General features: G+C 48.3%; 1 protein-coding gene across 1 annotated transcript; it reads left to right on the top strand.

The window, feature by feature from the left end:
• Nucleotides 1-5,274: 5,274 nt before the first annotated feature.
• LOC109766463 (senescence-specific cysteine protease SAG39-like) lies at nucleotides 5,275-6,879 on the top strand. The gene is made up of 2 exons (XM_020325229.3): nucleotides 5,275-5,780; nucleotides 5,882-6,879. Exons 1-2 carry the CDS (start codon nucleotides 5,327-5,329, stop codon nucleotides 6,475-6,477), a joined length of 1,050 nt encoding a protein of 349 aa, XP_020180818.1. The 5' UTR covers nucleotides 5,275-5,326; the 3' UTR covers nucleotides 6,478-6,879.
• Nucleotides 6,880-23,462: the final 16,583 nt, after the last annotated feature.

The following is a 23,462-nucleotide window of genomic DNA, read 5'->3' as shown; positions in this document are numbered from 1 at the left end:
CCGGTTGGACAGTCCGGTCACGATTTTTTTTACCCAGACGGCCCCTCGAACAGTCCTCAAATGCCCGGTCTAACCGGCACCCCTCATATCCAGCTCAAATATGGGGCGGATATAGGGGCGTCCGGGCACGTTCGCCACGTCGGACCCAACAGCCCGATCCCACTCCAAATTGCACCAAATCCATCCCGTAGACCAGCCGGGTCCATTTGTTATCTCCTCTCTTCTTCCTCCTCCGCGTCGTCCGTCTCGCGCTCCGCAGCTGTTCCCAGACTCTCTGCCGAAAGAGCAGTCCTCTCTCCCGTCCTTGCCGCGGGGGACGTCGTCGCCGGCCTGGACGCCATTGTGGTACGTCCGGCAACTCTCTGGCTCCGCCTTGCGCTTGATGTGTTCGACCGTTTTTTTATTTTTGTTTGGGAAAACGATGGATTCCGATGCTTCGTCCGACGAGGAGTATGGACCGACGGAGCTTGACCAATTGATTCAAGATGAGTTCTTCGATTCGTCGGATTTAGACGAAGAAGTAGACATGATTATGCTCATGGGCATGCAAGAGGAAATGGACCGGCAAGTGAAGCATATTCTTAACTTCAAGGGCACAATCAAAGGGAGAAGAGTGATCAACCAGGACAGGGTGTCCAGAGCAAAGCTACTGCACATGGACTATTTTGCTCCAAACCTACTTTCCCGGATGATCCATGGTTTCGTCACCATTTTCGCATGCGGAAACCATTGTTTTTGCGCATTGTGGAGGGAGTGGAGGCACACAAGCTCACAAGGGATTGCTGCGGCTAACTCTCTTTCTCGGCCAAGCAGAAGTGCACGACTGCTCTGAGGATGCTTGCACTTGGTACTGCTACAGATGCTGTTGGTGAGATGGTCAGGATGAGGGAGAGCACGTGCTTGAAGACTACTGTCAAGTTTGCCCGCGCCGTGGTGGAGGTGTTTGGACCTGAGTATCTCCTAGAATGCTCGCATCAATTGATTGCATGCATTGGCAATGGAAGAACTGCCCCAAAGATTTGCGGGGAATGTGTCAAGGTCACACTAGAGACGCCACCATCATACTAGAAGCGGTGGCATCACATGACTTATGGATTTGTCATGCTTTCTTTGGATCGTTAGTTATCACAACGACATCAATGTGCTTCAACAATCTCCGGTGTTCAGGAGGCTTTGCAATGAAAATCACTGCATGCAACTACACCGTCAACGGCCGAGAGTACAACATGGGATACTATCTTGCCGATGGTATCTATACTCAGTGGGCGGCGTTTGTGAAGACCATATTCGAACCGCATGGCAATAAACAAAGCCACTTTGCAATAATGCAGGAAGCGGCTAGGAAGGATGTGGAGAGGGCATTTGGTGTGCTTCAGACTCGTTAGAGAATTGTGCGGAACGCTGCAATGATGTGGGAATCAGAAACTTTATGGCAGTTGATGGCATGTTGTGTTATTTTGCACAATATGATTGTCGAGGATGAGGGTGATGGTGTAGCTCCAAACCCATGATTTTGAAGCATCTGTAGAACAAGTTGAAATCCCGGAAGATCAAGTTGCGGCTCAGCTTATGAACTTTCTGCAGATGCATCAGAATCTTCGACGTCAGTAGGTACACACGCAACTACTAAATGATCTTGTGGAGCACATGTGAACCCACAATGGCAACCAAGGAGTCAATGCTTGAGTTTGGCACTTAAATAAATTTTATGTAAACGCTATCTATGCTTCGTACCAATATTTGCTATTTACGTGCAACATGGGCTTGGATGATCGACGTGCATGTATTTGCATGGATTTGAGAGCCCGGATTCGAGATATGTGGATGCCGGGGCGGAATATGAAGGCCTGCCTGGATGCGTCCGCAAACGTGTCCGGAAGCGTCGTAGACGCATGAGGTCGGATTTGTCAAGTACGGTTGTAGATGCTCTTAACTACTCTACTGTAGACAAGCTTTGCTATATCTACGTAAAGATTTTTACATAAGGTGACCTGGCCTGATTTGGCTGGAAGGGAAATAGTCCCAGATCCATCCCTTGAAAATCAGGAGGGCAATTAGTTTAGGGTTAAGAAAAGAACGTAACTTTTTACGTAAGTCTAGCATTTTCTTTCATGTAGGTAGGTCGCTACGGCAGATTATCTGAGGCGCGCGTGGGTCAAGTTGCCTGACCCAAACTTGTTTTGGGTCGAGCTTGCCGGCAATGACGTGTACACAGTGCATTTAGGGCGTGTTTGGTTGCCGTTGGCTACAGTACCTGTGTTGCATACCATTCTTCACTCAGCCTGGTTCTAAAAAAACAGCCTCATATGTGACATCTGCAAGTTGTTTGGTTGCCTGCGTATGGACTTCCTGCATTAGGGGATCAACTTTGGCACGTTGTTTGGTTGCCTGCATTGTCTCGGCGCATACAACTACACGCTGTTTGGTTGCCCGCATAGGGTATGATTAAGAGCTAGCACCTGCACTTAGCACACAGGGTTAAGAGCTAGCAGAGGAAGGGGGAGAAGAAATGCAGTGTGCGCCGGACCATGGCGACTGCGGTGGATAGTGGCCGTGGCGCCGTGTCCGACATGAGGAGCATGGAGTCGTGGGTGAGCGACCCCGTCAGCGGCACGGCGAGCGACACCGTCAGCGAACTAGTTGCGGTGCTCGCGCAAAGACAGTGGACAGAGGAGGAGAATGCAGTGCTCGCGCCATGGTATCGTCCATGCAGTAGGACGAGAGAGGAGGCCGAGATGATCAACGCCAAAAATGACTCCAGTGTAGTGGGACGAGAGAGAGGAGGCCCAGATGATTGACCCCGTCGGCGGCGCGGCGAACTGCAGTGTGCATGGAGGCAGAGGACACAAGAAAGCAGTGTGTGCGCCATTGCAACGTCAGTGCAGTAGGAGGACGACAGAGAGTAGGCCGAGATGAGCGATGCCGGAAACGACTCCAGTGTAGTAGGACGCGGGCAAGGAGATCAAGGGGAAGGGCGTCGGCGTCGAGAGGGACGAATAGGAGGGCTCTAAGGAGAGGACAGAGGAGCTGGACATGGCGGCGTGAGTGCACTAGACTGCTGTTCATGGAGAGATGAAGCTGCGATCGTCAAAACCAAAAACTTACAACACGAATGTTGTGCGGAACTGCGAGATTAGGCTGTTGGTCAAAGAAAATTTCAAATGATCGATCGTGCGCGACGAATATGACAAAATTCGTCCAGAATAGCTCCAAATGGAAACACGAAATAAAGAACTTCCGGCCGACGAAACTACGAACCGGTCGCCTGAATGAAACCGTAGCATCGAGGTGCATTTTTTTCGTGTAGAGCTTACCTTGAATCGATGCATTGTTGTGTAGATCAGAGGGACAAGGAAGAGAGGAGATTAGAGAGAAGCTTACTAGAGGTTGAAGAAGACCTCACCTAATCACCTCGCATCCCTCCCGTCTCCACTTGTGCAAGGGCCCGCTCGCTTGCGCTCGCCTCAGCCTGACTCGCAAGAAACTGCCGATCTGAGTGTTTCCAGCTAACCAGGCCCAAAGATGCTTTAAGTTCCGTGCTATGCATGCCCAACAGTGTATGCAGCCAACTAAACAGCCCGTTTCCTTCACGCGCGGGTCTAGTTAGGCCTCATGCAGTCAACCAAACACGCCCTTATCGAGTTTCATACTCATGCATCCCTTATCGAGTTTCATACTCATGCATGTGCACGTTGCATGTCGCCCTATGGCTTAAATTTTGTCAACTGCGCTGACCGCATGCAGCTGCACTTATCGCGTCGAGAGCAAGTGAGAGCCATGCACGCCCACAGCTCCAACTTGGAGCCTCCAAGCTAACTGGCCCATACATTTTTCACGCTTAGATGACTTAGACTTTCTCACGCTGATTAACACAATTACTCTACACTGTCCTGCTCCCATTGTAGTTCCTAGAAGCACATATACACATAAGCTAGCTTTGCATGTTGGTCGGCTAGCTACGCGGTTCCTGTCTCGTTGGTTAAAACTTCAAAACATCGCCACAGTCGGGAGTGCTTCTTTATTTATTTTTCATCCACAAAGAGTTTGTTACCGATCATATTTACGTCCGAAAAATGGAAAAACACATGAAACAAACAATCACAGAAAATTGCACACAATTCGTATGGAATTTACAGCTTTTCATAATATGGAAAAATAAACATATAGTAGTGCAATTTTTGGACAGTGGTATGAATTGTACGCACATTACATAAAAATTGTTTTGGGGGCTAATATTTGATAGGCACCTAGTTTTTTTGGGCGTTCAGTCAAATCATCTCCAGCACCCAATCAAGATCCAAAGGCCCAGCCGTCTTCTTCTTTTTCTAGCCTACCTTGTTTCCCCTATACTAATACTACCCCTCCCGCCCCCGCGTTTCCCCTATACTAATACTTACCCCCCCCCCCCCCCCCCCCCAAAAGAAGTTTTCTAGGGAAGAATGAATTAGTGGCATTGGCATTACCCTTTGAGGAAAATGAAAATAAGAAACTAAAAAAAACAGTGACAAAATGTACACAAAATTTGCACTATTTTATAATATGCAAGAATAAGCATATAATAGTGTTTTTTTTTGTAAAAATAAGTTTTCTAAAAAGGAGTACATTAATGGCATTGGTATTACCCTTAAATATGTGGTCAGTCAAAAAAAAAGCCCAAACCAGCTCATAGAACATACCCGAAAAAACACATCATGAATATCAGAGCAGGAACCAACGGTCAAAAAAATTGACTGTCCCAAATTGAAAATTCAGACGAGCACGAGTTACATATAGCTAAAGTTTTGACGTATGTATCACAATTTTGTAATAGAATGAGAAGTTGTATGTTTTTCCATTCTCTTATGAAAATGAGAGGAGCATGCAACCCAGACCACATACATCGGCCAAACTAGCTATATGCGTGTGCCAGTGAACATGCAAGCAGCGGCGTACTACTCCAGCTCTCTCTCTGCGTGTGCGACGGTATATGCACCATCCGGGAAACGAGAAAAATGTTCGAAGAAGCAGAAGACGACGACGACGAAGAATACAGGCGAGAGACGAGAGCGACCACCTTCGGTTACAAACAAGAAAAATCTTCCAGAAGTAGAAGATATGGAGAGACGAGAGCAAGCACAGCACCGTCAGATACAAACATCCATGGACTCACTCCCAGTCAATACGTTCGACTACGGCGTATGAACGAACGCGGATCCGTCGAATCTTGCTCGCCATGCGCGCGCGTGTATAAATAGAAGCGCGGGCAGCTTGGTTCCTACGTGCTTAGTACCTCCCTCCCTAGCTCGTGAAGCATCGCAAGAAGCAAGCAAGCAAACTAGCTAGCTAAATGGCGCCGATTCACAGCTCACGCCGCCTCGACGGCACACTGCTTGCGCTTCTGCTCGTGCTCGTGGCCGCCACTGCCTTTGTCAGCGCTGCCGCGGCGGGAGGGGAAGCGTTGGCCGCCCGCCACGAGCAGTGGATGGCCAAGTACGGGCGCGTGTACACGGACGCTGCCGAGAAATTGCGCCGGCAGGAGGTGTTCGCGGCCAACGCGCGGCACATAGATGCTGTCAACCGGGCGGGCAACCGGACGTACACTCTCGGGCTCAACCAGTTCTCCGACCTCACCAACGAAGAGTTCGTGGAGAAGCACCTCGGGTACCGTCACCAGCGCGGCGACGAAAGCACGCCGGTGGCCGCCGTGAACATGTCCATGGCTCAGTTCGAGTCCACGCCAGACAGCGTGGACTGGAGGGCCCAGGGCGCTGTCACCCAAATCAAGGACCAGGCTGCCTGTAGTAAGAATCTGCACCTCCTGAAATGCATGCATACTTAATTTAACAAGGGTATAGCCTAGGCCAAAGTTCGCTAATGAATATAAATGTTTACACACGTACAGGTTGTTGCTGGGCGTTCGCGGCAGTGGCGGCGACGGAGGGGCTCGTACAGATCGCCACCGGCAACCTCATTTCCATGTCAGAGCAGCAGGTGCTCGACTGCACCGGCGGCCCCAGCAACTGCGATAGTGGCTACGTCAACGACGCCTTAAGCTACATCGCCAAGAGCGGCGGCCTGCAGCAGGAGGCAGCCTACGCGTATATCGGCCAGCAGGGCGCGTGCCGTGGCGGCGACGTGAGCCCAAATTCGGCCGCCGCCGTCGGCGCACCCCGGTTTGTGAGCCTGAACGGCGACGAGGGCGCGTTGCAGGAGCTCGTCGCCAGCCAGCCGGTGGCCGTGGGCGTGGAGGCCGACCTTGACTTCCACCACTACACGAGCGGTGTGTACACCGGCAGCTCGTCGTGCGGGCATAACCTGAACCACGCCGTGACGGTGGTGGGCTACGGGACGGACGGCGGCGGGCAGGAGTACTGGTTGGTGAAGAACCAGTGGGGGACGGGGTGGGGCGAGGGGGGCTACATGCGCCTCACACGCGGGAACGGCGGCAACTGCGGCATGGCCACCTTCGCCTACTACCCAACCATGGACGGCTCTTAAACACCACTACTACTACATCAGTCGGTCCATGCATCATAGAATATGGTTTATCAGCTATAAGCTACTACTCCCTCCGTTCCTAAATACTTGTCTTTCTAGGCATTTCAAATGACTATCACATACGAATGTATGTAGACATATTTTAAAGTGTAGATCCACTCATTTTACTTCGTATGTAGTCATTTGTTGAAATGCCTGGAAAGACAAGTATTTAGTAACGGAGGGAGTAGTACGTACAATACCAGTACCATGCAACATGCATGCAGCTGCAGTACAACATATATATGGATTTTTTTTTGAATAAAGCATGGATCGTCTAGAAATGATCCATTTGCCTATGTAATATATAAACTTGTATATGAAAAAAAAACACTACTAGTACTATACTACGTCAGTGATCAGTCCATGCAGCATAAAATACATATATATGGATTTTGAATACGTAATGAACATTGAACGCATGCATGGATCGTCTCGTAGAAGGATGTATTTGCCTATATATGTATATTCCAATAATATATATTGGACGCCTGTATATGGAAATACAAAATTTCAATTTATTTTTCGGAAATACATGATCGTGCGCGTGCATGATTTCGCGTGATCAAGCGCTCACGCTACAGACAAAAACGACCCCTACGCCTTATCCACTCAGCCCACCATCTTGCATCATCTCGTACCTCTCACTGCCGCCCCGCGCCTCCTTCTGATGCGACCTCCGCCCCGCTTCTCATCCTCCTAGCGACGCGGCTGCCGCCCCGCTCCTCACGGCCGCACACCTCCAGCAACCTCCCTGCGGAGCGGCAAGCACACCCCCGGCCGCACACCTCCAGCCACCTACCGGTGGAGGGGCAATCACACACCCGGCCGCGCTCCTCCTCTTGCCTAATCCCGGCGACGCGCACCGGCCCGGCCATCTCGCTCCTCCCGCCTCTTCCTGTGAAGCGCGCCGCGCCCGGCAGGGCCTGCTCCCCCGCCCCCTACGCCGGCGCCCAACTACGGGAGCACGGCGCCGGTGCGGTGTCAATCTGTCTCTCTCTGAACTGTCTCAAGCAAGACGACGCGTCTAAGCAAACCGACCGGATGCCGCGTACGTGCATGCATCTCTGTACAAGAAGACGCTTGATTCATGCAGTTTTTACTACATCATGATCCAATCCTAGCTAGTTCGTCTACCTCCTCTCTTGTTATTAATTGTAGGAGCTGCGCACTCTTGTCGATATAATAGCTCACGCATGATTCTGGTAGTTGCACACTCTTGTCGGCATAGTTGGCATCCGTAGTAATTGTAGTTGCACACATAGTAGTTAGCAGTTGGCTACGATTGTTAAAAAGTTGCACAACACGACAATACAAAGATGATTAGACAATGTCTCGCAACTGCTGGGCTCGTACGGTGGATCATGAGCTGTTGGACTGGTGCAACTCTTGCAGTGAGAGGGCGTGCTCAGCCAAGGAAGCAAAAGATTTCAGGACTTTGGCATCTCTAGTCATGTGGGAGCTCTGAAAGCATCGGAATGCGACTGTCTTTGACAGCGCACCGCCTTTGGTTAGTGGCGTAATTGCGAGAGTAGAAAGTGAGGCCCGATTGTGGGCAGCAACAGGGATGTTTAGAGGAGACACCGAGCCTTTCCTCGGGTCTCTAGCTAGGTGGCCAGCTGTAAGTTAGGTAGCCGTAGGAGTACAAGTAGTGAACGGTGGGCCGTTGCGTCACGGCATGTAATCACCTGTAAGACATTGGTGGCAGGGGCTCTTTACCCCCTCTCCTTCTCTAATATATGATACGCACGCTCGTGCGTATCCTAAAAAAAAATGTCTCGCACTTGCATTGCTTACTCAAGTATAGCTAGACGGACGGCATTATAAACTTGATCAACTACTGCTGCAGACTGAAAGACTGTGGCACGCATGAGCATGGAGTTGCACAGTCTCATCGGTATAGTCGCACATGCACGACCGCGAAGATGCACACTCTAGTAGGCATAATAGTTCACGCATGACTGCGGGAGTTGCACACATGTGACGGCATAGTCGCATATGCACGACCACGGAGTTGCACACTCTCTTCGGCGTAGTAGCTCACGTATGACTGTGGAGTTGTACACTCTAGGTATAGTCACACATGCATGATAGCAGAGTTGTCCAATCTCGCTCGCATGGTCGCACACGCACGGCCGCAGGGTTGCACACTTTCATCGGCATTGGTGCCCACTCTCTTTCGCTACTAGAGTTGCACACTCTCCTTGGTATAGTAGTTCACGGCCGCGGAGTTGCACACTCTTGTTGGCATAGTCGCACATGTGTGGCCGCGGAGTTGCACACTCTTGTCCGCATAGTCGCACACGTACTACCGCGACAGGTGCTCACGCACGGCCGTGAAGCTGCACACTCTCGACGGCATAGTCGCACATGCATGGCCACGGAGTTGCACAATTTCTTCTGCATAGTCGCACATGAATTGTTGTGGGAGGTGCTCACGCCCGGCCGCGGAGTTGCACACTGTCATCAACATAGTCGCACATGCGTGCCCGCGGAGTTGCACACTCTCGTTCGCATAGTCGCACACGCACTGCTGCGGGAGTTGTACATGCACAATGGCGTAGTTGCTCACGCGCGACTGCGGAGTTGTACACCTTGATCGACATAGTTGCTGACACATGGACTGCGGGTTGGCACACTCTTATAGGATAGTCCCTCACGCGCGGCTGTGGGGGTCGCACACGCGCGGCGACTACTAAGCAGTTAACCAGGGTAGTTAGCCGGGGCAGCAGACAAAATTGCACATTACACTGTTAGGGAGTAGTATGGGGTGATGCCATTAGTGAAAACCGCATGTCCATGGTTAGAGAAAAAAGTTGCACATCGACTGTCAACTAGTTGCACATCGACGACTAAACAGCACCAAACGGAGACTAAGTTGCACAAAAAATAATTAATCGAAACATACCCATGCGGGATCTAGTTTCGAAGAGCGCGTCGCGAGAGTTCCAACGGTGAAAACGGATCTTAATTTCGACACGCGGTTTAAAAATTATGACCTTTAAAAAATTTGTAAACTCAAATTAAAGGTGTTCACACCTATTAACATGAATGCTTTTGTAACATTTTCTGTTTACATGAAACTTATGAATTATAAATTTTTATATATTAATTAGGGAGGACAAACTATTATCTTTTATGAATTATAGGAGACAAAAAAATTCCATTTTAGGCCGGCCGCTCGCGTAGGCTAGCGAGTAGCCGGCCGCTCGCTAGACTCGCCCTTTATTTTTCCTCTCACGACCTGGCACAGCTCTGCATCATCTATACTCGTCTCCTATTACTTAACTACAAGAGCAATCCCTTATCGGAATTTTTTTTACTAGAGCAATGTGTTTACCGAAACAGTAGGATTTTCTATCTTGCAACATTATATTACTTCCTTCGTTCCTAAATATTTGTCTTTCTAGAGATTCCAACAAATGACTACATACGGAGCAAAATGAATAAATCTACACTCCAAAATATGCCTATATACATCCGTATGTGATAGTTCATTTGAAATATCTAAAAAGACAAATATTTAGGAACGGAGGGAGTAGAAAAATTGTCCAAATATTTACAAGAAAAAACTCAAAAGCTATAAAGAAAATATTTTATGTCAGTCGACCGCCCCCCCCACCCCATGCGTTACTTCCCTCACCTTGTGGGGCCCACACATGTGACACCTTTCACTTTGCTTTCCTTCCATGGAAATTCCAAAAAAAGAAATCTGGAAAGATATTTTTTTAGGAAGTTTGAAATCTTCCAAACTTAATCTTTATGAAATTTCCAGGTTTAGGAAGCTACGAAAGTTCTGAATTTTAAAAAGTTTAAAATTTTGAATTGGAAGTTTCAAAAAGTTCAAAGTTTTGAAAGTTGAGCCTAGAATTTGGTACTATAATTTCTGGAAGTGGCCGAAAAGGAAAGTTTGACCTAGAATTATCAACTAACGGGACTCGTGGTATGAGCGCTACAGGGACCACTCGAGATTGGGGCGGAAGCCCCAGGGGCCTAGGAGGGATTATTGATTAAGGATAGCAAAGATATGATAGAGGTACGGAAGGGCGAGAAAGGGCAAGAGGAAGAACAACATACCCTATATAGGTAGATGATCCTCAATAACATATTTCTCTCAACATCCAAACATGCTACATCAATATGCAACTATACATGGGAAAGGCCCGTCTCAAGATGCAACTATGCATGAACAAAAACTCACTTAACTTGCAGCCATACAAATGAAAATGATTATACCGCTTTGATATTCAATAATTATTTTATAATTACATGATAATCAAATACGACAAATCTTATGTATTTCCATATTCAATTCTCATATTATTCATCCAAATATTCATGTTTTATATAATAAAAATACTATTGAAATATCTTGTAACAAATTCTAGCAGCAAATACACGAGATATAATCTTAATATACATAACACATATATCCACTATGCGTCTTCGTCTACATTTACAATTTCATCCATTCACCAAACCCTATCCCCATTGCCCCACACGGAGTACCCCTAGCATGTGGCAGTTCTCGCGTCTCCCTTCCCCCCTCGTGGCTGTAGTGTCGCCTTGAGCGGGTGACTCAAGGGAGACGAAAGCCTAGCCGCCCAAGGCACCCACACTTCCTCTCCCTCCCTCGTCGCCACCACCTGAGGACGTCGCCAGCCAACGTGCGGCCTCTAGTGATGGTGGTGGCGAAGCTCTTCTACCCTTCTCCGTCGCAGGGAGCATTGGCTGCCAGGGCAGCGGCCTGGATCTAGCTGGCGGCGTCGACCTCTCCGGTGGGTGGTGGCGTGGTGCTGTGGGTGCTGGTCGCCCCTCCAGTCGCGTGGGCGACGGAGGTGCTTTTCTTCTCGGATCTCCGGCCTCCTCTGCTCTGTTGCTTTGCTCCCTCATCGATCTGAATTCGGCCCATTCGGGCTGCTAGATCTAGCTCCAGAGGGTGCGGTGGAGGAAGCTTGAAACATGGGAATCCCCTGGTCGACTCTGCATTGACCTCAACGATGATGGGGGCGCTCCTACTTCATTTTCCTTCTTGAGGGCGTGTTGAGCTTCCTTTCCTCCTCTCCGTTGGTCCTCGGGTGAAAACCTAGTACTAGGGCTTTGGCCGGTCAGAGGCGGCGCACCGGCATCATGGTCCTCCATGGAGGCACCAGCGTGGGGTAGGGTAGGGGTTGTGGTCCTGTAGTTTGTGGGTTGGTGGCGGCTATGGTGCGGTGCTTCCTCGGCTCTCTGGCAGTAGTGGAGGCAAGGGGATTTTTGTCCTGTTACCCTTCAACGGCTAGTGCCCTACTGCGTTTGAGCTTTTCCAGCCGGTGAACGGCATCCCCATGCTTGGATGTAGGGGAGATACTAGTCTTCCCTCTCGCAATGGCACGCCAGGTTTGTAGCAGAGCCAATGGTTTTTATCCCTGCAGACATGATCGTCATCTCTACTGCTTCGTTTGGTGATCCGCGGACGTCTCTGTTCTCGTTGTTCTGGTCTGCGTTCTACTCTCTAGCGGCACAAACCTGTTTCTTTTTGTGATGGCAATTTCGCTCTCCGGCTTGTTGTTGTTGTTGTATCGGCTTTGTGTGATCTCTATCTATAATTCTTTTAGTTTTTCTTCATGCCTTACCTTTGTAATAATCTGCACCATGTATCCTAGCCAGTTGATGGCTTCATTATTTTGAAGTCGTGCATTATGCCTTTCATCTAAAAAAAGTACCCCTGCATGTGGCATCTCCACCAACGGTGTTTCATCACCTACTGAAAGTGCATGTGGTACTTAATTATATTTTGTTGTTTATCTCGGGTTATTGGTTACTTGGAAATTAATTGTGGAGTTGATTGAACCCCCCATATCAAAAGATCAAAGGCGTGGTTTTCCGATGGCTCCAAAGTTTTTGTTTTTGTTCGACTTGATTCATAGGAAAACTGCACTATTAAGAGGCGTCAATGTGGATTGGTTTCATGTGGGAACACTTCAAAACATATACACCAGCCCGCCTACCCCTACCACTTTAATTTACCTTGCTAGTGCAATTGCGGATGTATCCATGGAGATGAAACAAAAAGTTTTGGGATTCCCAGTTCGCACGGGATCCTTGACCCTCGTGCACACACGGTAACTGGCAACTCTCTGGATACCCCATGTGCATGGGGTCCTCAACCCTCGTGCGCAAAATGTGGTTTCTCAGCCTCTGGATACCCCACGCGGCTAACTTTGCCCGTGCACACGGGGTCCAACGGCCACCCCCACACTTGCACTATAAAAGGTACCCTTCTTCCACCTCCAACCCTAATCCTTTTGTCTTGTTGATATCCACCATTTCCAAACCTTGTTTTGCTCAATACTCTCAATCCCTCCACCCAAACTTGTTGAAACTTTTGGGATTGAGGGAGGAAGGCCCGATCTACACTTTGACCAATCCAATTCATGTTCCCCGCAAGATTTGTTCACCATTGACTTGTTACTCTTGGAGCTTGGGCTCCTATGCAATTAGGGTTCCTCCGGAAGCTTCCTTGCGTGTGGTGTGCTCCGGAGACGTATGTAAAGGTGTGGTTGTTGGAGATCGTTGCAGAAATTAAAATTTTTCTACGCATCACCAAGAACAATCTATGGAGTCTTCTAGCAACGAGAGGGAAAAGAGTGCATCTACATACCCTTGTAGATCGCGAGCGGAAGCGTTCAAGTGAACGGGGTTGATGGAGTCGTACTCGTCGTGATCCAAATCACCGATGACCGAGCGCCGAACGGACGGCACCTCCGCGTTCAACACACGTACGGTTGGGGAAGACGTCTCCTCCTTCTTGATCCAGCAAGGGGGAGGGAGAGGTTGATGGAGATCCAGCAGCATGACGGCGTGGTGGTGGAAGCAGCGGGGATCTCGGCAGGGCTTCGCCAAGCTCAGCGAGAGGGAGAGGTGTCACGGGAGGGAGAGGGAGGCGCCAGGGGCTTGGGTGCGGCTGCCCTCCCTCCCCCCTCTTTATATGGGGCCCCTAGGGGGGGGCGCCGGCCCTAGGAGATCCAATCTCCAAGGGGGGGCGGCGGCCAAGGGGGTGGCTTGCCCCCCAAGCCAAGTGGGGCGCCCCCCACCCCTAGGGTTTCCAACCCTAGGCGCAGGGGGAGGCCCAAGGGGGGTGCACCAGCCCAACAGGGGCTGGTTCCCCTCCCACTTCAGCCCATGGGGCCCTCCGGGATAGGTGGCCCCACCCGGTGGACCCCCCGGGACCCTTCCGGTGGTCCCGGTACAATACCGGTGACCCCCGAAACTTTCCCGGTGGCCGAAACTGGACTTCCTATATACAATTCTTCACCTCCGGACCATTCCAGAACTCCTCGTGACGTCCGGGATCTCATCCGGGACTCCGAAAAACTTTCGGATTTCCGCATACTAATATCTCTACAACCCTAGCGTCACTGAACCTTAAGTGTGTAGACCCTACGGGTTCGGGAGACATGCAGACATGACCGAGACGACTCTCCGGTCAATAACCAACAGCGGGATCTGGATACCCATGTTGGCTCCCACATGTTCCACGATGATCTCATCGGATGAACCACGATGTCGAGGATTCAATCAATCCCGTATACAATTCCCTTTGTCAATCGGTACGTTACTTGCCCGAGATTCGATCGTCGGTATCCCAATACCTTGTTCAATCTCGTTACCGGCAAGTCACTTTACTCGTACCGTAATGCATGATCCCGTGACCAAACACTTGGTCACATTGAGCTCATTATGATGATGCATTACCGAGTGGGCCCAGAGATACCTCTCCGTCATACGGAGTGACAAATCCCAGTCTCGATTCGTGCCAACCCAACAGACACTTTCGGAGATACCCGTAGTGCACCTTTATAGCCACCCAGTTACGTTGTGACGTTTGGCACACCCAAAGCACTCCTATGGTATCTGGGAGTTGCACAATCTCATGGTCTAAGGAAATGATACTTGACATTTGGAAAAGCTCTAGCAAACGAACTACACGATCTTGTGCTATGCTTAGGATTGGGTCTTGTCCATCACATCATTCTCCTAATGATGTGATCCCGTTATCAATGACATCCAATGTCCATAGTCAGGAAACCATGACTATCTGTTGATCAACGAGCTAGTCAACTAGAGGCTCACTAGGGACATGTTGTGGTCTATGTATTCACACATGTATTACGATTTCTGGATAACACAATTATAGCATGAACAATAGACAATTATCATGAACAAGGAAATATAATAATAACCATTTTATTATTGCCTCTAGGGCATATTTCCAACAGTCTCCCACTTGCACTAGAGTCAATAATCTAGTTACATTGTGATGAATCGAACACCCATAGAGTTCTGGTGTTGATCATGTTTTGCTCTAGGGAGAGGTTTAGTCAACGGATCTGCCACATTCAGGTCCGTATGTACTTTACAAATATCTATGTCTCCATTTTGAACATTTTCACGAATGGAGTTGAAGCGACACTTGATATGCCTGGTCTTCCTATGAAACCTGGGCTCCTTGGCAAGGGCAATAGCTCCAGTGTTGTCACAGAAGAGAGTCATCGGGCCCGACGCATTGGGAATAACTCCTAGGTCGGTAATGAACTCCTTCACCCAGATTGCTTCTTGTGCTGCCTCTGAGGCCGCCATGTATTCTGCTTCACATGTAGATCCCGCCACAACGCTTTGCTTGCAACTGCACCAGCTTACTACCCCACCATTCAAAATATACACGTATCCGGTTTGTGACTTAGAGTCATCCAGATCTGTGTCGAAGCTAGCAGCGACGTAACCCTTTACGACGAGCTCTTCGTCACCTCCATAAACGAGAAACATATCCTTAGTCCTCTTCAGGTACTTCAGGATATTCTTGACCGCTGTCCAGTGTTGCATGCCGGGATTACTTTGGTACCTTCCTACCAAACTTACGGCAAGGTTTACATCAGGTCTGGTACACAACATGACATACATAATAGACTCTATGGCCGAGGCATAGGGGACGACACTCATCTTTTCTCTATCTTCTGTCGTGGTCGGGCATTGAGCCGTACTCAATTGCACACCTTGCAATACAGGCAAGAACCCCTTCTTGTACTGATCCATATTGAACTTCTTCAATATCTTGTCAAGGTACGTACTTTGTGAAAGACCAATGAGGCGTCTTGATCTATCTCTATAGATCTTGATGCCTAATATATAAGCAGCTTCTCCAAGGTCCTTCATTGAAAAACACTTGTTCAAGTAGGCCTTTATGCTTCCCAAGAATTCTATATCATTTCCCATCAACAGTATGTCATCCACATATAATATGAGAAATGCTACAGAGCTCCCACTCACTTTCTTGTAAACACATGCTTCTCCATAAGTCTGTGTAAACCCAAACGCTTTGATCATCTCATCAAATCGAATGTTCCAACTCCGAGATGCTTGCACCAGCCCATAGATGGAGCGCTGGAGCTTGCATACCTTGTTAGCATTCTTAGGATCGACAAAACCTTCCGGCTGCATCATATACAATTCTTCCTTAAGAAAGCCGTTATGGAATGCCGTTTTGACGTCCATTTGCCATATCTCATAATCATAGAATGCGACAATTGCTAACATGATTCGGACGGACTTCAGCTTCGCTACGGGTGAGAAAGTCTCATCGTAGTCAACCCCTTGAACTTGTCGATAACCCTTAGCGACAAGTCGAGCCTTATAGATGGTCACATTTCCATCCGCGTCTGTCTTCTTCTTAAAGATCCATTTATTTTCTATGGCTCGCCGATCATCGGGCAAGTCAGTCAAAGTCCATACTTCGTTTTCATGCATGGATCCTATCTCGGATTTCATGGCTTCTAGCCATTTGTCGGAATCTGGGCCCGCCATTGCTTCTTCATAGTTTGAAGGTTCACCGTTGTCTAACAACATGATTTCCAGGACAGGGTTGCCATACCACTCTGGTGTGGAACGTGTCCTCGTGGACCTACGAAGTTCAGTAGTAACTTGATCCGAAGTACCTTGATCATCATCATTAGCTTCCTCTCTAGTCAGTGCAGGCACCACAGGAACATCTTCCTGAGCTGCGCTACTTACCGGTTCAAGAGGTAGTACTTCATCAAGTTCCACTTTCCTCCCACTTACTTCTTTCGAGAGAAACTCTTTCTCCAGAAAGGACCCGTTCTTGGCAACAAAGATCTTGCCTTCGGATCTGAGGTAGAAGGTATACCCAATGGTTTCCTTAGGGTATCCTATGAAGACGCATTTTTCCGACTTGGGTTCGAGCTTTTCAGGTTGAAGTTTCTTGACATAAGCATCGCATCCCCAAACTTTTAGAAATGACAGCTTAGGTTTCTTCCCAAACCATAATTCATACGGTGTCGTCTCAACGGATTTCGACGGAGCCCAATTTAAAGTGAATGCGGCAGTCTCTAAAGCATAGCCCCAAAATGAGAGCGGTAGATTGATAAGAGACATCATAGATCGCACCATATCCAATAGAGTGCGATTACAACGTTCGGACACACCATTTCGCTGAGGTGTTCCAGGCAGCGTGAGTTGTGAAACTATTCCACATTTCCTTAAGTGTGTGCCAAATTCGTGACTCAAATGTTCCCCTCCACGATCTGATCGTAAGAATTTTATTTTCCTGTCACGTTGATTCTCAACCTCACTCTGAAATTCCTTGAACTTTTCAAAGGTCTCAGACTTGTGTTTCATTAGGTAGACATACCCATATCTACTCAAGTCATCAGTGAGAGTGAGAACATAACGATAGCCACCGCGAGCCTCAACACTCATTGGACCGCACACATCAGTATGTATGATTTCCAATAAGTTGGTTGCTCGCTCCATTGTTCCGGAGAACGGAGTCTTGGTCATCTTACCCATGAGGCATGGTTCGCACGTGTCAAATGATTCGTAATCAAGAGACTCTAAAAGTCCATCAGCATGGAGCTTCTTCATGCGCTTGACACCAATGTGACCAAGACGGCAGTGCCACAAGTATGTGGGACTATCATTATCAACCTTACATCTTTTGGTACTCACACTATGAATATGTGTAACACTACGTTCGAGATTCATTAAGAATAAACCATTAACCAGCGGGGCATGACCATAAAACATATCTCTCATATAAATAGAACAACCATTATTCTCGGATTTAAATGAGTAGCCATCTCGAATTAAACGAGATCCTGATACAATGTTCATGCTCAAAGCTGGCACTAAATAACAATTATTGAGGTTTAAAACTAATCCCATAGGTAAATGTAGAGGTAGCGTGCCGACGGCGATCACATCGACCTTGGAACCATTCCCGACGCGCATCGTCACCTCGTCCTTTGCCAGTCTCCGTTTATTCCGAAGCTCCTGCTTTGAGTTACAAATATGAGCAACCGCACCGGTATCAAATACCCAGGAGCTACTACGAGTGCTGGTAAGGTACACATCAATAACATGTATATCACATATACCTTTGGTGTTGCCGGCCTTCTTGTTCGCTAAGTACTTGGGGCAGTTCCGCTTCCAGTGACCACTTCCCTTGCAATAAAAGCACTCGGTCTCAGGCTTGGGTCCATTCTTTGGCTTCTTCCCGCCAACTGGCTTACCGGGCGCGGCAACTCCCTTGCCGTCCTTCTTGAAGTTCTTCTTTTTCTTGCCTTTCTTGAACTTAGTGGTTTTATTCACCATCAACACTTGATGTTCCTTTTTGATATCCACCTCCGCTGATTTCAGCATTGAATATACCTCAGGAATGGTCTTTTCCATCCCCTGCATATTGAAGTTCATCACAAAGCTCTTGTAGCTCGGTGGAAGCGACTGAAGGATTCTGTCAATGACCGCGTCATCCGGGAGATTAACTCCCAGCTGAGTCAAGCGGTTGTGTAACCCAGACATTTTGAGTATGTGCTCACTGACAGAACTATTTTCCTCCATGTTACAACTGAAGAACTTGTCGGAGACTTCATATCTCTCGACCCGGGCATGAGCTTGGAAAACCATTTTCAGCTCTTCGAACATCTCATATGCTCCGTGTTGCTCAAAACGCTTTTGGAGCCCCGTTTCTAAGCTGTAAAGCATGCCGCACTGAACGAGGGATTAATCATCAGCACGCTGCTGCCAAGCGTTCATAACGTCTTGGTTCTCTGGGATGGGTGCGTCACCTAGCGGTGCTTCTAGGACATAATCTTTCTTGGCAGCTATGAGGATGATCCTCAGGTTCCGGACCCAGTCCGTATAGTTGCTGCCATCATCTTTCAGCTTGGTTTTCTCTAGGAACGCGTTGAAATTGAGGGCAACATTAGCGTGGGCCATTTGATCTACAAGACATATTGTAAAGATTTTAGACTAAGTTCATGATGATTAAGTTCATCTAATCAAATTATTCAATGAACTCCCACTCAGATAGACATCCCTCTAGTCATCTAAGTGAAACATGATCCGAGTCAACTAAGCCGTGTCCGATCATCACGTGAGACGGACTAGTCAACATTGGTGAACATCTTCATGTTGATCGTATCTTCTATACGACTCATGCTCGACCTTTCGGTCTTCTGTGTTCCGAGGCCATGTCTGTACATGCTAGGCTCGTCAAGTCAACCTAAGTGTATTGCGTGTGTAAATCTGGCTTACACCCGTTGTATTCGAACGTTAGAATCTATCACACCCGATCATCACGTGGTGCTTCGAAACAACGAACCTTCGCAACGGTGCACAGTTAGGGGGAACACTTTCTTGAAATTATTGCGAGGGATCATCTTATTTAAGCTACCGTCGTTCTAAGCAAATAAGATGTAAAACATGATAAACATCACATGCAATCAAATAGTGACATGATATGGCCAATATCATTTTGCTCCTTTTAATCTCCATCTTCGGGGCGCCATGATCATCGTCGTCACCGGCATGACACCATGATCTCCATCATCATGATCTCCATCATCGTGTCTTCATGAAGTTGTCTCATCATTTATTACTTCTACTACTATGGCTAACGGTTTAGCAATAAAGTAAAGTAATTTACATGACGTTATATGTTGACACGCAGGTCATAAATAAATTAAGACAACTCCTATGGCTCCTGCCGGTTGTCATGCTCATCGACATGCAAGTCGTGATTCCTATTACAAGAACATGATCAATCTCGTACATCACATATATCATTCATCACATCCTTTTGGCCATATCACATCACACGGCATATGCTGCAAAAACAAGTTAGACGTCCTCTAATTGTTGTTGCAAGTTTTTACGTGGCTGCTATAGGTTTCTTAGCAAGAACGTTTCTTACCTACGCCAAAACCACAACGTGATATGCCAACTTCTATTTACCCTTCATAAGGACCCTTTTCATCAAATCCAATTCGACTAAAGTGGGAGAGACAGACACCCGCTAGCCACCTTATGCAACTAGTGCATGTCAGTTGGTGGAACCTGTCTCACGTAAGCGTACGTGTAAGGTCGGTCCGGGCCACTTCATCCCATGATGCCGCCGAAACAAGATAAGACTAGTAGTGGCAAGAAAATTGACAACATCTACGCCCACAACAAGTTTGTGTTCTACTCGTGCATAGAAACTACGCATAGACCTAGCTCATGATGCCACTGTTGGAGATCGTTGCAGAAATTAAAATTTTTCTACGCATCACCAAGAACAATCTATGGAGTCTTCTAGCAACGAGAGGGAAAAGAGTGCATCTACATACCCTTGTAGATCGCGAGCGGAAGCGTTCAAGTGAACGGGGTTGATGGAGTCGTACTCGTTGTGATCCAAATCACCGATGACCGAGCGCCGAACGGACGGCACCTCCGTGTTCAACACACGTACGGTTGGGGAAGACGTCTCCTCCTTCTTGATCTAGCAAGGGGGAGGGAGAGGTTGATGGAGATCCAGCAGCACGATGGCATGGTGGTGGAAGCAGCGGGGATCTCGGCAGGGCTTCGCCAAGCTCAGCGAGAGGGAGAGGTGTCACGGGAGGGAGAGGGAGGTGCCAGGGGCTTGGGTGCGGCTGCCCTCCCTCCCCCCTCTTTATATGGGGCCCCTGGGGGGGGGCGCCGGCCCTAGGAGATCCAATCTCCAAGGGGGGCGGCGGCCAAGGGGGTGGCTTGCCCCCCAAGCCAAGTGGGGCGCCCCCACCCCTAGGGTTTCCAACCCTAGGCGCAGGGGGAGGCCCAGGGGGGGCGCACCAGCCCAACAGGGGCTGGTTCCCCTCCCACTTCAGCCCAAGGGGCCCTTCGGGATAGGTGGCCCCACCCGGTGGACCCCCCGGGACCCTTCCGGTGGTCCCGGTACAATACCGGTGACCCCCGAAACTTTCCCGGTGGCCGAAACTGGACTTCCTATATACAATTCTTCACCTCCGGACCATTCCAGAACTCCTCGTGACGTCCGGGATCTCATCCGGGACTCCGAACAACTTTCGGATTTCCGCATACTAATATCTCTACAACCCTAGCGTCACCGAACCTTAAGTGTGTAGACCCTACGGGTTCGGGAGACATGCAGACATGACCGAGACGACTCTCCGGTCAATAACCAACAACGGGATCTGGATACCCATGTTGGCTCCCACATGTTCCACGATGATCTCATCGGATGAACCACGATGTCGAGGATTCAATCAATCCCGTATACAATTCCCTTTGTCAATCGGTACGTTACTTGCCCGAGATTCGATCGTCGGTATCCCAATACCTTGTTCAATCTCGTTACCGGCAAGTCACTTTACTCGTACCGTAATGCATGATCCCGTGACCAAACACTTGGTCACATTGAGCTCATTATGATGATGCATTACCGAGTGGGCCCAGAGATACCTCTCCGTCATACGGAGTGACAAATCCCAGTCTCGATTCGTGCCAACCCAACCGACATTCGGAGATACCCGTAGTGCACCTTTATAGCCACCCAGTTACGTTGTGACGTTTGGCACACCCAAAGCACTCCTATGGTATCCGGGAGTTGCACAATCTCATGGTCTAAGGAAATGATACCTGACATTTGGAAAAGCTCTAGCAAACGAACTACACGATCTTGTGCTATGCTTAGGATTGGGTCTTGTCCATCACATCATTCTCCTAATGATGTGATCCCGTTATCAATGACATCCAATGTCCATAGTCAGGAAACCATGACTATCTGTTGATCAACGAGCTAGTCAACTAGAGGCTCACTAGGGACATGTTGTGGTCTATGTATTCACACATGTATTACGATTTCTGGATAACACAATTATAGCATGAACAATAGACAATTATCATGAACAAGGAAATATAATAATAACCATTTTATTATTGCCTCTAGGGCATATTTCCAACAGTGGTGGTCACCTTCAAGACCAACCTCGAGTGATTCGAGACTCACTCATTAGATTGGCGCGAGGAGAATACAATGAGCCTTTGTGTGGCATTTCGAAAGATTTGGTTCCAGCATCGCTCCAACAGATATTAGCTCTTCCGCAAGGAAGAGTGAACTTAAGGATAAAATCTGCTTGAACGCCTTATTTGTGGTTAATCCTTTCCTGCCCTTGCATTGCTTTGTATGCTTGTTTGCTTGCTATTCATATTGTTGCCTAGCATACCTTTGCCGCAAGTTTTCTTTCGATATAGGTTTTGTTCACCTAGTTGCATTTCTAGTGAACCTTATTTATCCACCTAACCCTAAAATTTGCAACTAAGCTTAAAATTTGTAGTCTTCTATTCACCCCCATCTAGTCGACCGTATTGATACTTTCACCTACCTCTCTCTCCAGATCTATGCGAAGACCCACACAATGTACACAATGAGGAATCGCACATGCTCATCGGCATGACCATCCTTATAACTACTTATAGTTATCTTAGTCGTCGAATTAATAAATTGATGTGCAATGATGCACGATACTGACATGCATGCACCTGAGCATGGCGCACCTATGGAGATTGGTGGCCTTGGAGCTTGGTCTATGGAATAAATCCACCTGCTACCTTCATTGTTGCTTCCTCTCGCCCAACTATAAACCGCTGATTGACCTCAAGGAGCTCAACCCCCTTTCCTTACTTGAATATCATAGGGATGTGCAGTGATGCACGATACTAACATGCATGCACCTGAGCGTGGCGCACCTATGGAGATTGGTGGCATTGGAGCTTGGTCTATGGAATAAATCCACCTGCTACCTTCATTGTTGCTTCCTCTCGCCCAACTATAAACCGCTGATTGACCTCAAGGAGCTCAACCCCCTTTCCTTACTTGAATATCTTAGGGAGGTTGCATAATTCGTTGCCGGCCAAAAGGGGCGCACAACCGTGGTGGCGATGAATAAATTGGTGTCAACCTCAACACAACCAACTAGATCACCCTCCATTGCCTTGTCCTTGATCTCCTCGCATGAATACATGTATTGTCCATATGTATTCATGATCTCACAATGACTCAGTGCTCACATTAAAAAACTCCACTCCAAAATGTTCCATTACTACAATTATTCTTCATGATCAAATTAGCCTTGTTTTCCTTTACATGGGATTTACTAGACTGGGACATGTGTGGCTTCCAGATGGATCCACCCAAAACATAAACCGACCGGATCCCAGAAGACCCAACGGAGACACGGCTCCACACGCCCTCCACTAGCTATAAGCACACCAACAAAACGAGGAAAGGGAGGGGGGAACATTATTCCTACAAATGGGACAGCGCTACCGCCTCGCCACCCCAAACCAAACCCAAATATTCCCTAAAGAAAACATGAAAAATATAAGCCATGTCGATGCACGATAGGTCTGGGTATACTGTCTTGCTAGCCGCCATCCAAATAGGTGTGCCCATGTCCTCTTCTATGATCACCTAGCCAAGCCGGACCATCGTTAAAAATCGCCATGCTGGATCCCGCTGACCCCACCAACTTCACTAGCATTGAGCAATGCCTCGCACATCACTCAAACGCGCATCTCTTTCACCGCCTCACAAAAGCTCTACAATCCTCCACAGTGGGCCATCCGTGAAA

Source organism: Aegilops tauschii, chromosome 2 (assembly GCF_002575655.3).
Source record: "Aegilops tauschii subsp. strangulata cultivar AL8/78 chromosome 2, Aet v6.0, whole genome shotgun sequence".
NCBI classification, from domain to species: Eukaryota; Viridiplantae; Streptophyta; class Magnoliopsida; order Poales; family Poaceae; genus Aegilops; species Aegilops tauschii.
This window is presented reverse-complemented; position numbering and strand designations above follow the sequence as displayed.